At 39.5% G+C, this 15,658-nt stretch overlaps 1 protein-coding gene across 1 annotated transcript; it reads right to left on the bottom strand.

The window, feature by feature from the left end:
• Nucleotides 1-472: 472 nt before the first annotated feature.
• LOC150088432 (uncharacterized) lies at nt 473-14,056 on the bottom strand. The gene is made up of 2 exons (XM_090369508.1): nt 13,571-14,056; nt 473-2,139 (listed from the first exon to the last, which is right to left on the bottom strand). The coding sequence occupies exons 1-2, from the start codon at nt 13,776-13,778 to the stop codon at nt 1,097-1,099; spliced, it is 1,251 nt and encodes a 416-aa protein (XP_090225634.1). The 5' UTR covers nt 13,779-14,056; the 3' UTR covers nt 473-1,096.
• Nucleotides 14,057-15,658: the final 1,602 nt, after the last annotated feature.

The following is a 15,658-nucleotide window of genomic DNA, read 5'->3' as shown; positions in this document are numbered from 1 at the left end:
CCTGAAATGTAATGCTCTGGTTACATTAAAGGTGTTTGTTCTTGATGACAGTTGAACAAAGTGTTAGAAAAGCTTATATTGTATTCTGTAAAAGTAATAGCAAGCAGAATTATTTAGAATATTTTTCCCATAACAAATGCTTTCAAGTATTTCAACTTTGAGGTTTTTCCCCACTTGGAAAGTTGTAGATTATAATGGTCCATGTATTGGAATACCATGGTATGTGGTATCATCTACGTTTCTTTGAATTTTTTTTTCCCATCACTCGATATTTTGGCAGGTCCACGTTTATTCTGTTCATGATAATTCTTTTAAGATAAAAGAAATGGCTGTAATTTGTTATGTGGCAAAATTGTGGCAAAGAGGGAGCCTTGAACTTTGTTTAGAAAACTGTTTTAGTATTCTTAGAAACTACATTTTATGGCAAAGAGTCGAAGTTGTATTTTTTCTGTTATTTAATGAGAGACAGAAGTAAACTTGCAAGAAGCTTTAATATTACAAGCACAATGTACAGTTTCATCTTTCATGTTATGACAGAAGCTTAGTTTGATTGGAAAAAGCATATCTAATTAATTAAACCAAAACTGTACATTATGAACAAGATCGAATAATACAACCAATATAATAATTAAGGACAGGCCTTCTTTTTTTAAACTTTCCCTGGCTGTAAAGTACTGGCTCGATGAGTTTACAGTTTCTACAACAGCAAATGGCATTTCCATGGCAACAAAATGGTACAAATAAAAAAAAATTGGTTTTTTTTTCTACTTTTTTATATCCCCAAACTCTTCTGTTTTAACAATTAGCTTTGAAAAAAAAAAAAAAAAAGGAAATTGCAGTACAGTTACGCAGGCCTGTATTAAGTAAGTATATGACCTATGTACAAAGAAGAAAAGGAAAAAAAAAAAAGAAAGAAAAATACATTTTGATGGCTTCATCAGAACTAACATTCCTAAACCAGCTACTGTTAGGAAAAATACTAGATGATTGCTGACTCTACTGGACCAATCCAGCGACTTCTGATCAAATAATTAAAAAAAAAAAACAAAAAAAAGTAAATATGATAAATAATGGCGACGTTTGGATCGAGGTCATCTCATGATTCTAGAGATGCCAAGAGGCTGTGATACACAACGGAGTCTAGTATGGGAACAGTCTGCGGGAAAGACCTGTCTTTCAAGCCCTCCCTGCTAGTCCTGAACTGCGTGGCACACTGGTTTGCACGGTCAGCATGGCGGGAAGCGGAATTTTCACTCGGGCCTTTGGTCCTCGAACTGGAAGGGCACGTGCATTGTTCCGTGCTGTCCTTTTTACTGTCCCCCTCCGAACAACGACCGCCGCACGCGCGTTTCGCAGAATCACTGGATGACGATGACGAAGATGATGATTTCTGGATGTTCGATGACGAGGTGGTCTCGCTGGACCCTGCGGGAGGAGGACACTCGGCGTCGTCCGACCTGTCGCCGCTGTCGGGGATAGCTGGACTGACGGAACGCCTTTCGGGGATGTTGATGCGAAGGAAGTCTTCGTTAATGCCGAACATCTCGTCGCACGAGCTCTCGTCGTCCGAAGTGGTGTTTTTGGTAGACGCTCGGGATTTCTTACCACTGTCGGAGGAGGAAGGGGTGTCGCCGAGCCAGGATTTGGTGGTTGCGTCGCGCACGCTGTCGCCCGTCGCTGTTGCGGCGATGAATGTCTCGTGGGAGTGGTATTTGGCGTTCTTCTCCTCGCGGATCTCGCGCTGCAGTCGCTTCACGGTGTTGTTTATCAGTACGGACCGCCTTAAGAACAACTCCGGATCGTCGATCCTCCTTAATTTGTTGACGGATAGTTTCAGCACTTTACGCCGTTCGTCTTTCCACCGCAGACGCGGACTCCAGAGCAGGGACACCCTCCGACGGGGTATGTAGAACAGATCATCGAGAGAATTGTCTTCCGCGTCCTCCTGCTGCAGCGGTTTCGATCCGCCTTCTTCGGCACCCTTTTGCTGCTGATCAACCACCTCCAGACTAGCTGTCTTGTCGACCTCAGCCTTTTGTCGTTTCACCTCGACTTCGTCATCCGGTTCGGCGTCGGAACGCTTCCGTTTGACAGCGGGGGTCGCACTTTCAGCGGGACAACTTTCCTCTTGAGATGAACCTGGAAAGAAAATAAAGAGAATGGCAGTGAGAAAAAAAGGTCGAACACGCCCCTCTCAGGAAAGGGGCTACGTGCACAAACTACTATAGTGATTTATACTACAATTCCCCCCCCCCCCCGCCCTCTCTCTCACGTCTGTGAAGTGATCAAGTTTACTTATAAGAGAACGGGATTGTTTAAATAAACACGTGATCACTGGCCTCGTACGCCAGGTACATAAATTACTTTTGATCACTAACCTGAAGGTCAAATCTCCATCTCTAAGATGCATAAATATATCAAGATATTCTTTAAATAAAAATAAGCTTTATTACTTATAAAAATTCATTAAATAATGATTTTTCCACCCATCATGTTCAGGGATAATTTCTATTTGGAAAAAGCTGTAAAGCGTTTAAAATACAATCAGAAAATTGCTTTCAAATCAGTCCTTCAAACACCGAAGACGAGAACTGGATAATCAACAACTTCAGCAGCCATCCACTTCATCTTAAAAAAGAAAACATAAAAGAAAAAAGGTCTGACTGCAACATATTCTACCACCTTGGTGAAAGTTAGAAATGTCAAATTCGGAGTGCAATACGTTTCGCTTCAGAGTCTGTTATTTTACCATTTCCTGCATTACAGGTCAGGCGTCGACCATTTTATGAACCGTATCCATGTATGCAATGCTTAGTAGGTTAACGCTGGTTAATTATCGGGCGTTTAAAATCTGGTTTGTAGTTCAGGTGAAAGAGACTGGAAACATTTTTCATCCCGCTTTTTTTATTCACGAAATATCAAAGCCAGCGACATTCTTTTTGGAAAACGCTCCCATTAATAAAAATTTGTAGTTCCGTGTTTTATTGACAGGAAGTGGATGCAAATAAAGCGAAAATGTTTGGTTCTGCATTGATCCGCTCGCTAGATCACTCTGACGAACCGTTGCCGTTTAAGTCCAGCGTTTCTATGGAAACGGAAGTTTCCTTTCAGGTGGTTCCCGTATACTTACAGTAATAATAAAATTGCAGCATTGGCAAATAGACAGTTCGCGTTTTTCTTGAAGGCAAGCTGGTCATAATTTGTATCTACCATTCGCATTATCTAAATGGTAAAAACTGTGCGCGATTTTTCTATTTGAACAGGAAGGGTAAACATCCACCATAGATGTATAAACATTAATCTATATATTAAGAGAAAGATCCTTGTCTGTGGCATAGGGTTTCCAAACCAAGCGGTCCGAGATTTCCCTTCCTCCAGAAAGAAAGACACTGATACCACTCCTGGACCGAATAACAGCCATAAAGTGAAAAAAAAAAAAAAAAGAGTTCCTTGCGTCAATGTCAGGTTCAAACCTGGGCCTTTTCCGATCTCATTACTCCATAAACGAACCCCCTCCAGAACCCCTTTTAAGAATTAAAAACTCTTCGAATGTGCCACTAGTTGGTTCTTTCTGCTACTTCTTTCCCCGGAGAAGTTTGGGTTCAAATTCCATTCACTGGACGATTTTTTAATACGTTGTAGTCCGCACAACATGCCAAATCAGCCAATGAACACACATTGTATATTCCTTATTAATCCAAATCTTCCCCATCCATCGGAGAAAAAAAAAACTATTTCTTATGACAAAAACATTTAAAATATTTTAAATTTCACGTGACTTTAAGTTACGTCATCACATATTTCAAAAATATTCTAGTTTTTTTGCTTTGAGAGAAACACATAACATAACCTTTAATTTGCACTAAATCCGAATTTCCTTTTTTTTTTTTTTTTAAGATAAAGTAGGTCAGAACTTTCCAAAAGAGTATGATACCAAGCCGGTTTTTGTTCGTAATGAAAAACTTAACAGCCCAACACATACTGTAAGAAAGACCGGTTGAAACAGCAAAGTAATTTACGATCTCATTAACCCTCTTTCTTTTCTTTTGTAGAACTGTGGACTCGAGACCGATTCAGGTCTTCTGGGAGGAAGAATGAGTACCAGTTTGCCTACTCACTTCCATTGGGTGTAATGGCTCTGGCACATCTTTATGAGGGGAATATGACTGTTCCACAAAAATCTCACAATTCCAATGCTTTTATCCATCGTCTGAAGTCCAAACAAACCCCATCCGATTCATAACTGGGGTTAAAAAGACATTTAAAAAAATACCAATATCGCAAAACAATGCAGAGTTGTATATTTTGAATATTTATAAGATTCAAAGCAATAGTAATAAATAGGGGGGAAAAAAGCTGACAATCAAAACCTGTATTTCTTGTTGCAGCTGAAGAATGGGATCAGGAAAATACCTAACAACCACAAAAGGTTTTCTAGTATTTAAGAGTTCCACGCGCCATCAACAGAAAGCTTGAAGGCAGCGATATCGCCCACTTTGGAGGTCAATGATACGGGAGTAGCCAGCCACTTTCTGCTAACCCGACTGACTGCTCGCGATAAACTCCGGTCCAAAGATAAATATAGCAAGGACGTGACAGAATTGTGTGGCAAGACCAGAGCCACAACGTAAACAGGCACAAAGTAGTAATAATTGAATTAAGAAATCGCTAAAAAAAAAAAATAAGCATGGCGATTGAATTGCTGATATCTAAGAAATAAATGTTATTTTTCAAGCGTGGTCATTAAAAAATAAAATTAAAAAAAAAGGGGAAATTAGTACTATAAGTTTTTATTTTTAAAAAAATTTATATACAGCTTCCTGAATTACGCATTTCAATAGAAAGATTCCTTCCTACTGAAATCTAACAATTAGTAATCAACAATGTAAGATAATTGAAAAGACAACAGTTAAAATTGAAAAAATAAAAAAGGCAGTAAAACTGACAACAATCATGATTTGAAAACGTAAAAAAGGCAGTAAAACTGACAACAATTAAAAAACGTCATTTGTGTGAAAGAATTAAAATTGCAAATGTAAAGAAGGCAGTAAAACTGACAACGATTACATATTTTAAAGCAGCCATTTGTGTCAAACTAACACATTTAAAATGTGTATCGTAAGGATTTAAAAAAAACTATACAGCCCCCAAAGCCTATTACCATTTTAAAATCAGCATTGCGATTTATAATAGTGTTCATCGATTTTCTTTCCAGTCCAGGTAGGCTTAATGCATTGACCTAAACACACGCAAGAAATCGATTGCCTGTGAAGCCTCCGTGCGTCCTGTTAGAATGTCTACCAAAACACTCAATATACAGTTAATTATTTCCTTTTATTCTCTTCTTTGTGGGGAGGCAACGGCTAATAGTATGTCACGTGTAGCTAACGTGATATTGATTGTCCCCTAGACAGGATATTACACGAAAAACAGATGTAGTGGAGTTCTTGAAAAGTGGTGCTTGCAGTGAACACTAAATTTAAGCGAAATGGGCACAGAAGATGGGATTATCGAAAGAAGGGGAAATTAAGACAGACGATAGAAAGAATATGTAAGGAATAAAGGGTTCTTTTGGAGGTGGGGAGGAAGAATTTCAGAGTAAACAAGCCACGATGTTTGGACACAATTGCTGATAGAGATTTTGGCACTTGTCTTGGCTTGGAAAAGCATCCCATGACATAAACAACCCCTCCCTCCCTCCTCCTCCTCTCCCGACTCAGGATTCATCAGTAGGATCGCATTCTGAGCCGTAAACCCTTTTTATTATGTTATTTATATATTTCTTGGGTCTGACTACAAATATGGCTGGAAGCTGTCAACAAAAGCTGTAAATAACAATCTCAGACGGCAAAACGAGGGGGGTTTGGGGGGTGCGAGGATCGGGGATTTATGACTTACTGTAGAAAATTGGAATTTACCACGAGAGCTACGTGAAAGAACACACGCACAGGTAAGCTACGACAACAGCCATCGGGAGAACTCGACCGACTGGTTTTGGGAGTCTGATTTCGTGCGCGAGACATCTGTAATATATCGCACGATTCCCTCCCCTCCCCCCCCTCTTTCTACCCTACTCTTCATATAGTCCAGATGACAGGCGTAATGTTTCGGTTTACGAACAACAGCGCTGTGTCCCCGGTGTGTTAGTTAACCGAACAGACTATTTAAGAGTTTAATGGAGTGTTTGCTAAGCGAGGAGGTCCTATTTTTGAACATTCGAAGGATAGCTAACGTTTGTTAGTTTGCCAAGTCTGGTGGGCTCGCATACACTCCCAATTTCTGGTTAAACCGATGTCGGTTGGATATTATTTACTCCTTTATCCGGTCTGGGTATTGGGGTCAGGTTTGGTTGACCTATTGCAGACGGTCGTCTAGCCGTGTTCGCAACTGTGAATCGTCTGGGGGAAGGGAGAAGGGTAGGGAGTGCATACGTGAGCATAGTGGAGGACGAAGGAGTTTCCCCCCCCGTAATGGGAGAGTCCTAGTTTTCAAAAACAATGTCAAAGCGTGTATTATTTAGACTACGTGCTTGGTTTACTGCCACTGTAGGTTCGTTTCTCGCGATGCCACGGCATTTCCCTCTTCATTTACCACTAATTATCGGTCTTAAAAGTAATACGCTGTTGTTTACTAATTTGCGTCGTATTTCGTAAGCTTACGTTGCATAATTCATTATTAATCGTACCTCGATAAGGCCACGTTCGTGCGAGTTCGTCTACTCTGTCCATAACCTCCTTCTTTAGAGGCTGTTTTCATTTCTTTCTCTTCATCTACGTGCGCTTTGCCAGTTCAAGGCTGCTTGATAAATTCCCGAAGTGGAAAATGTGGCTGTCAATTAACCTTCGGGAAATGACAGATCCCCATCAGAGAAAAAGACAACTCAATCGAAAAAATAGTTCCAAAAGACATCTCTTTCAAACAATGGAAAAAAATACAGTAATTCCAAAAGACGTCTCGTTCAAACAATCGTGAAAAAATAGTTCCACCCATATCTGGAAATATTACTGACCCGTCTGAATACTTCGTAGGTTTCAACAACACCCAATTTGGAGCTTGAATCCATCCGCTGCTAAATTTTCTGCTCGACTTCCTCCTCAGAAATGCCGAAGGACATGTTTTTAACCATAATACCGTGTTAGGACGCTGTTCAATGAGGCGAGTAAGCAGTGTCGTATTAGACCTGGTGGATATGTGGGCATTACTTTTACGGTACACGACTGGTGCTATACGACTATATAGAAACAAGTGAACGAGCAAAATCAGAAGGATATAAATAGAACGAGCCTCTAGCCAGTGACCTCATTATTAATACTGGTAGTCAAACTGTGTCGAATGCACGTGGAAGGAAATCGGGAAAAACGGGACATTTCACTTTCCTAATTCAAGACACGGTACCCGGCCAAAGCATCTGTCTTTTTATTGTTTTTTAATTTGGTAATACCCCGAGGCACAGATTTTAGGCTCAATAGTTAATTTGATAATAAATGTTAAGAATCAAAGGGAAAAAAAAGGGGTTGGGGGAAAGACTCCTATATGTATTCATCACATATACAAGAAGTAACAATTGCACAAACTTTTAACACATGGCTCTGAGAAGGTGAGAATCTCACTGACAAAAAGCCGTTGTCGGGGACATCCTGGAAATAACTTAGACCACTTTTTAAGAGGAAATAATTGGTAATTACAATAATCTTTCATAAGGATTTGTTCTTCTGATAAGATATCCACATCTATCACATAAAACTACAAGGATTGACCAACGGCTTTTGCTGAAGAGGATTAATTTACCGTCCTCTACTTCCATTCGGACTGAAATCAATTAACATAAATTTGCATCAGCTATAACACAGGAAATTGTTGAATTCCACGATCCAGTTCTTCGTTTTATTCTACGAAGTGTGCTAGCTTTTCATCCAACTCCACTATTAGCGCCTATGGTGCTGCAATGGCGTCCAAAATAATTCTAAGGCTGGAAGGAATTCGCCGCGATAACCTGTGGCGTCGAATCAGATTTAGGAGTTTACGGGTGTAATTAGTAAACACAAGTTACGGGCTTCAACCCGCTAATTAATTGCCATGGCCTCGTTTCTTAAACCAGTCACTGCAAGGCCAATTTCTCCCTCCACAAAAAAAGTTAAGGCTCTTGGATCCGACAAATGGGCTGTCAGATACCAGTATCTCCTACAAATCTGTAAACAGAGGTCGGGGGATCGCAAACAGAAGTTGAAAGAACACATGGAACCACAAAGTCTATTTTTAATAATTCTGAGAGATACCTCATGAAGGCTACAGATAACTTCCAGCACGTTTAACCACCACAGCATGATTTCAAATGATATTTCGTTTATCATTTTGCATTGATCTTTCGTAGAGAGAATTTGCATATAAATTTGCTGTTATTCCCCCCCTTTTCATTATCCCTACACTCCCTTGCACGGAAATGGTAACCTAGTGACGCGAGAACACCTGTACTGACCGCGAACTCGCTACAAAAGGTTGGAGATTCCGCTGGGGGCATGCTGACAGCCATCTTTTGTCACCTCCCAAGGTCTTCATGCACGCGAATTTGGAATTCCCTACTCGAAAACCACATGGAGGGGGGGAGAAGAACGTCTAGAGTCTAGACGTTCGGCAAAGAAAAAAAAAAAATAGAAGATTGGAGTAGAGGAGAGAGAGAGAAAAAAAAAAGCGGTCAAAGAAAGGTGTACTTTATTTTCTGGGATTCTTCCCTCCAACACGACCCTATGATAAGCAGCCATAGAGTAGCTTCCCCTGCCACTCGACCGAAGCCCGTTATTTTGCTATTCATTCAATGATAAAACAGGCAGATAGCGGCGTAATCTGCAGCTCTCAGACCGGATGTTTAGCTTCTAACAGGCTGCAAGCGAAAGGCCACGCGCGGCTCGACTGTGCTACAAATGGCAAGAAGGGAGGCATATCACAGTTCGGTGAAGGGGAGGAGAAATTCTCCACAGCGTCGTTATTGAGGCAGGGCGACCGTCATACGTGTTTTTTTATTCTATTTTATTCAGGGGTGTTCGCCTTGCCATTTTTAGTAGGCTAAGAGTTGTAGCCAAAGCGCGGGATGGACGGAAATATCTGCTGGACATTATTGTGCTTTTGTAGAGTATAAAGCATTTCTTCCGATGCGAAGGAGGATCTTAGGGGACAGCCTGGATTGTTTGAACTCCCGTGCACGCAAAGACATATATAATGCAGGAAACCATCGAGAGACAGATAACGTGGTTTCGCTATTGGCTACAGATAGAGCTTATACCCACTCTACGGAAGCATTCCGAAAGAAATATGCGTGTTCATGTCTCCCGCCCCCCCCCCTTTCCCTGTAAGGTCATTAAGAAAGACAATAGAATTGTTTCAAGGTTAAGATGTACATCCCGCCTTCAAAGGTTGCAGTATGAACATCCTCTGGGTGTTCACTTCATTAATTTGAAAGTATGTCATCTTACGTCATCTGTTCACTGATGTATTTTTTAACCTTCTGGAAAGATATTTCTTCTGCAAAGAACTCAAGGTTCACTAGGAGATTGTGTGTTCCCTAAAGCATTATGAAATCTTCTTCCAAGGCTACTGTTAACCACAGACTATTCTACGCGTGGGCCACCATCCACCTACTATAATCCTCCTACTGATTCGTTCTCAAATACAACTCAATCAGGTTATCTTGGTCACAGTGCCAATATGGCAAACAATCTTCCCACAAAGTACCATCTGTGTATTCTACAGGATTTGTTTATAAAAACTCTTGCGTACGCAAGGCGACACCAGCCCCACCTACACGTTCGTTTGATCCATACATCCTTAAAGCAAATATTTAGATTTAAGCGATTTGTTGTACTCCACTTTGTATATGTAATCAGACATTTTGGCTTCTTTGCGCAGTAATATCCGCACACCGGAAGTACATCATACCAACTTCCTGCTTCTTTGGTTTAAACATTCAATTGTTGCAGAGCGTAAATAGCTTTGCCCTTGTCACAGTTCACGACTTCCTGTAATCTCTACCACTGTCTGCTTATCAGATAACTGCTCAGATACACAAAGTACAAATAAAAGTATAACGAAATCGATTGAAGATAAAAAGATGGTATTCTTTAAAAAGGTCATGCTGAAAGAACGAAGAATCTTCTACTTCATCATCCGGTTTCAAATACCACTTATTTTAATCCTCCCTTAGTAACTGCTATAATATTGTAGATTGTTTACTAATGTGCCGGCCCTCGTGAGTACCACCATACATTCATAAATGCTTAAAAAGGTCTGGTTTCCGACTATTTTAATCTTCCCACAGATCGACAAACTATCCTTTGAACACACAGTTTGAAGCCAGAATACGCCAGCTTCTCATCGCCTAAGTTGCCTTGTCAATAACTGAAATTATCCAGTTCCAATAAATAAAAGTTCTTCTTGGAACTGTACTTATCCGAAATTATCCAGTTCCAATAAAACAGTTCATGGAACTGTTATCTGAAATTATCCAGTTCCATTATTCTAATGCAGAGTTAGTTTTTCTAACTAAGCAGTCTTCAGAAGAAGTTTAATTTTTAATGACGTTGATTGTTTCATATTTAAAATTAAGTTTTTGGTCATATGACAGATGAGTAAAATGAAAAGCAGGAAAACGGAACTATTTTCCTCTTGACAACCGCCGCTTATCAAGGCCAGAAGAGGTTAGTCTTTATCTTTGTCAGAACACCAAAATAGCCAAGGTCGAATCTTGCTAAATCAGCTGTCTTTGCGCGTATGCACAAAAAAAAAAAAAAAAAAAAGCAGTGAAATAGTTGTCAAAAGATCGGCGATCATTGTACACTAGCGCATAAATAATATATATTTGATATTATTATATATGTTCGTTATATAATATGTATTACTTTATTTGTTAATATATGGCTTTGATTTTCAAAAGGAAAATCAACGCCCAGGTTTCAGGGTCGAATTAAACATTTGAAATATACCTGTACAGACTGCGTACACGTATTAATTTACGTACAGATTGATACGGGAAATTTTAAATTATTTTCGAAACGATTTTAATCCTCTTTCACTTCAGAGTCGACATTTGGGCCGATAGATGGCGCGACCTGCGTTGGCTTTCGCCATGGTGCTGTATGACCATAGAGGATATCGGTAGTAAACAATTTTGCAATGTATTCATTGCTTAAGCATCAGGCGAAGCAAATACCGAAGTGCTTTGACGCGTTTGGTCTTCATACAAAAACAACCGATCAGGGTTGTGATAATGGATGTAAACACACCGTCAGGCGCAGCAGCGTAAAATGTAAACAAAGCTGAAAGTCATTTTGCGTTCATTGTAATTTATCAGAAGTTGCAAACGATATAAATGGACTTTTTTTTTTTTCACAACCTTGTTTATCGCTTAATTTCCCAAAATTACTTGTTCAGATCAACAAAATCTACGAGCAGACGACAAAATCTACCAGCACGGGGAAAGAAATCTTACTCATTTTAACAATGAGTAAGATTTTAACAATCTTATTCATTGTTAAAAAATAATTATCTTGTTTAACTGTTCCGTCGTTTGGCAAAACTATAATTGGACAGTTTTTAACAATTAAAGCAGAAGAAAAAACGTTAACAATGAAACAGCCGATTTAGAATACAATAATCAGGCAGACGTAAATCTAACAATGAATCTGAAGCTTCGGAGTTTATTTTTGTATTATTGAAAGCCTATTCTTTGTTTGGATTTCCTTCTTTCGCTCTACACTTTTTTTTTTTTATTGAATGACAGTAAAAGAAATGTGAATGGAGAAAATACCAATAACCTGGAGGAGTAAGTGCTATGCACAAATAGTATTGAGGTCAATGGAAAACAGATGTTTCCAGTTACTGAAAAACCAGAAAATAGGTAATGTTAGGCAGCTTTCATTCGAGCTTGGACTTATACGATAAATCAAAGTTTCTACTTACTACCACTCCACCCACAATGACAAATCAAAACACCAAAACGGTAAATCACTTCCAACAAATCGCCAGTTTACCCAACTTACGTTTCTTCACAAGGACCAATCCACTTTCTCTAAGTACCTTCATTTATTGGTTAAAGACACCAAAACAACATCGGCGTGTACAGTTCAAGCATACCACACGCTCGCTTGCAACGTATTGATTTCACAAGTTTCACAGCCTGATGTCAATGTGATAAAAGTTTCTTGACTGTCAACAGATGTGACACAGCATCGGGGATGGTAAGCTCTTGGTTAACAATGAGGATGCTTACGTTAAAAATGTACTTTTTAAAGACGTCAGCAGGATGACTTTTCTAGTGTGGGCGGCAATGCCTTCCAAAAATATTTCCACCTACACCTTGGAGAATTTGATCAGGCTTCAGGGAGATTATTTCGGTGGAGCGAAAGGGGAAAACATTCAAAGCTGTCTGTATTTATTTAATGGAAGAACGATCGATCTTAAACTACTGAATTGTTAAAACTGGAATAAACACTCGATGGTCTTTATCTGGAAAATGCAGTTCCATGGAATAAACACGAGGATTAGTGTAATTTTCTCAGAAAAAAAAAACCTTATCAGTGTCGCTTGTGAAATAACTGATAAGGAATAGGTTAAATAGGTTTTAAAACAATCTGAATAAGCGTGCGCAGTTTTAATTATCTGTTTATAATCGTCAGAATTTAGAGTCTGCTGGACTGTTTTAATGGTAATAAAATGATGCGCACTTTGGATGGACAAAAACCAAAGCGAGAACTAGATTTTGTCATCTATGAAATGGGAAACCAGATATGACGTCACCGATTTAGTTTTAAGTATTAAAAGAAAAAAAAAAAAAATATATATATATATATATATATATATATATATACACCAGACGTGTAGGTACGTACTTGCACGTGGAACTTCAGCTAAAGTTACATTTTGCACCTTATTCGTTTCTTAGATCGAATTCCGCGCAACTTTTTTTTTTTTGATAAAATCAAGTGTATAAAAGTCCATTGTTGAAGTTTTACGCAATAATGGGGTGTATTTCATTCAACTCAATACAAAAATAAACTCCTAAGCTTCAGATTCATTGTTCTGTCTACCTGATTATTGTATTTTAAATCGGCTTTTGAGCGCTGTTTCATTGTTAACATTTTACTTCTGTTTTAATTGTTAAACTATCTTGAATGAAATGCACTCCCTTCTGTTGCCGAGCAACAGAAGGGAGTGCATTTCATTCAACTTTTTCACCAAACGATGAAATTGAAACAATGAATTAGGCCTATTGAAAAAAAAAAAAAAAAAATTCTCTCATTGGGTTGTAGTTAAACGAAAAAAAAAACTGAACTACCATATAAACAAATCGAAACAAATCAATCTGAAGTAAAAATTATTTAAATAATCGAAGTTTGACATTCACTCGCCCCAAGGGTTAATTAAAAAGTTTTAATGTATCGCCCTACCATCGGAAAGAGTTAACTAACAGCCCCAACCCCCTTTTCGTCAATTAACCAAATGCATCCAAACTCTCAACAATTACAAAACTAAGTCCTAATTCTCTCTCTCTCTTTTTGCTATAATTTTTTTTAACACTCACCAGATTTAGTGACGTCATCGGTTCCAGTTTCGAGGTCCTTGAGGGAAGGCCAGTCTGTGGAAAAACTAGCAGACAGCAAAGCGGACTCGAAATCCATCGGTTCACCGTCAAAACCACAAGGCATGGCGGAATTCCTGTTGATTGGGGTAAATAGCGAAGTAGCCGTCGATGTGTGGTTAGCACAGAACGCCGGGAGGACGAGGGTCATTGTAACGCCAGGTCATGGGTCCTAGCACCGCACTCTCCGGAGAGAAAGTAAAAAAATCCGCTTACAAATTGTCAAGTGCCACCGACGCTGCCTTTAATATGTCGTCACACCGACACTAGCCCGAGCCTATCAACGCGCACAAAGAAGACTCACCCGTGCGTCACGTAAAGCAGTGGTTACGGCGTTCGCTCCGGGCACACATCCACCAGCACGTCTTCCCTCTCCGTGGCCTGATCTCCAACTGCAGCTGTTCGACAATTACTGCGGGGGCGCGCGCAGTTCGTGCGGCTACTAGCGCGAGCGCCCCCAGCAGGAGTGCAGCGGAGGTTAAACTCCGCCTTCCTATCAGCTTACCGGAATGATAAGAAACTGGTACACTCCACTTGGCCAACGACTACCGAGCAGATGTCAGCGCCGCTCACAGGTGTGTTTATAGTTTCGGGATTTTGCTGTAGTGGCCACACTCCCGTAGCGTGACCCAGATGTGAACAACAGCACGACGCTAATCGTGGGTATGTCACATTGGAGAGCCGAAAACTTACTAGGCACGCTCTAAATTCTTGGATTCTCGCGTTTGAAAAACGGCTCGAGGAAAATTGCAGAGCTGTCTTTCTGTCTTACGGTTTTGGCTAAAACCTGAAATGGAAATAACGGAAAGCGATATTCGTATCGTGTCTGGTTGGGAGGAGGGCAAAATGCCCGCTTTAAAATGTCAACAAATGTTGTGACGCCCATGCAGGCGATGGATGGTCAAAAGGTTCCGAGAACAGCGTATATAAAATGTGTTAATAAATGATAATTAGGTTAATTTAGATAATTTAATTTTTTTTATGCTGGTTGGTAGGTGGAAGAAGAATGAATATCCAACAAATGGGGCTTCGTTCAGTAATTAAATTTTTGACCAAAGAGGGCGGAATACAAAGGATGACACGAAAGAATGACTGACTCGAGTGTTTGGGGAAGTGTCATCCAGGCATGCTACTGTTGAAAGATCTGAAATCAGTTCTGAAACTGCTGCCATGGTTGAAGAATAAAATTTATAAAACAGAAGTAAAGAATCTGAACTTGAAAAAGTACTTAATGTTTTCCATGGTAACATTTTAACAAGATGGGTTCTCAGAAACCTTTTCCATTCGTGACAGACATCAGATGGTGGGGTCTTCAAAAGAGAGTTTAAAGTCAACTCTTGCTAATCCAGGTAGATTTTTATCCCTCTTGGTGACTGATGATGAAACTTCGCTGCATTTTTACGATCCTGAATTCAAATTGGAAAAGTGTTGGCCTCAGTTTTCTGGGGCGTAAAAGGATTGTTGTTAATTGATTAAGTTGCATCAAAATAACAGACGAATATTATGCCAGAATGAAACCCTGCAATTCGGGACAAAAGAGGATGCAAGGTTGGTCATCAGGTTTTGCTTCTCCATTAAAATTCCCCTTCCACAAAGGTCAGGCCGTGCAGGCTAAAATTCATGAATATGGATTTGATCAATCATTCCATCTCCTTAGAGTCCAAATTTGGCCCCAAGTGCCTTATTCCATCATTCAGAAACCACAAGTTTTCGTGGAATTAATTTTAAAGATGGTGAAGAACTAGAAGCTGTGGAAGCCTAGTTTGATGCCCAATACGAAGAATTTTTATTTAAAAGGATTAAATACAATTTAATGTTCAATACACTTAAATGTATTGAACATTAAATTGTATTTAATTGTATTGAACACTCTGATGTTCAATACAATTAAATGTATTGAACTTCGGAGTGTTCCTCGTTGATAGAAGGTTATATTCAGATAACCTTCAGATTCAGAAGGTTATACTGTATTCTATCAACAAGGAGGGATTCAACAATCAATGTTTTACATAGATTGTTATAGCCATGATT

Source organism: Mastigoproctus giganteus, chromosome 3, assembly GCF_048544385.1.
Source record: "Mastigoproctus giganteus isolate SK-2022 chromosome 3, ASM4854438v1, whole genome shotgun sequence".
Taxonomy (NCBI): domain Eukaryota; kingdom Metazoa; phylum Arthropoda; class Arachnida; order Uropygi; family Thelyphonidae; genus Mastigoproctus; species Mastigoproctus giganteus.
This window is presented reverse-complemented; position numbering and strand designations above follow the sequence as displayed.

Bases quoted from the DNA above. Each gene is read 5' to 3' on its own strand.
- LOC150088432 (XM_090369508.1), bottom strand. From the start codon at position 13,778: ATGACCCTCGTCCTCCCGGCGTTCTGTGCTAACCACACATCGACGGCT. The intron at 2,140-13,570 runs GTGAGTGTTAAA...TTTTCTTTCCAG, and splicing joins CGATGACGTCACTAAATCTG to GTTCATCTCAAGAGGAAAGT.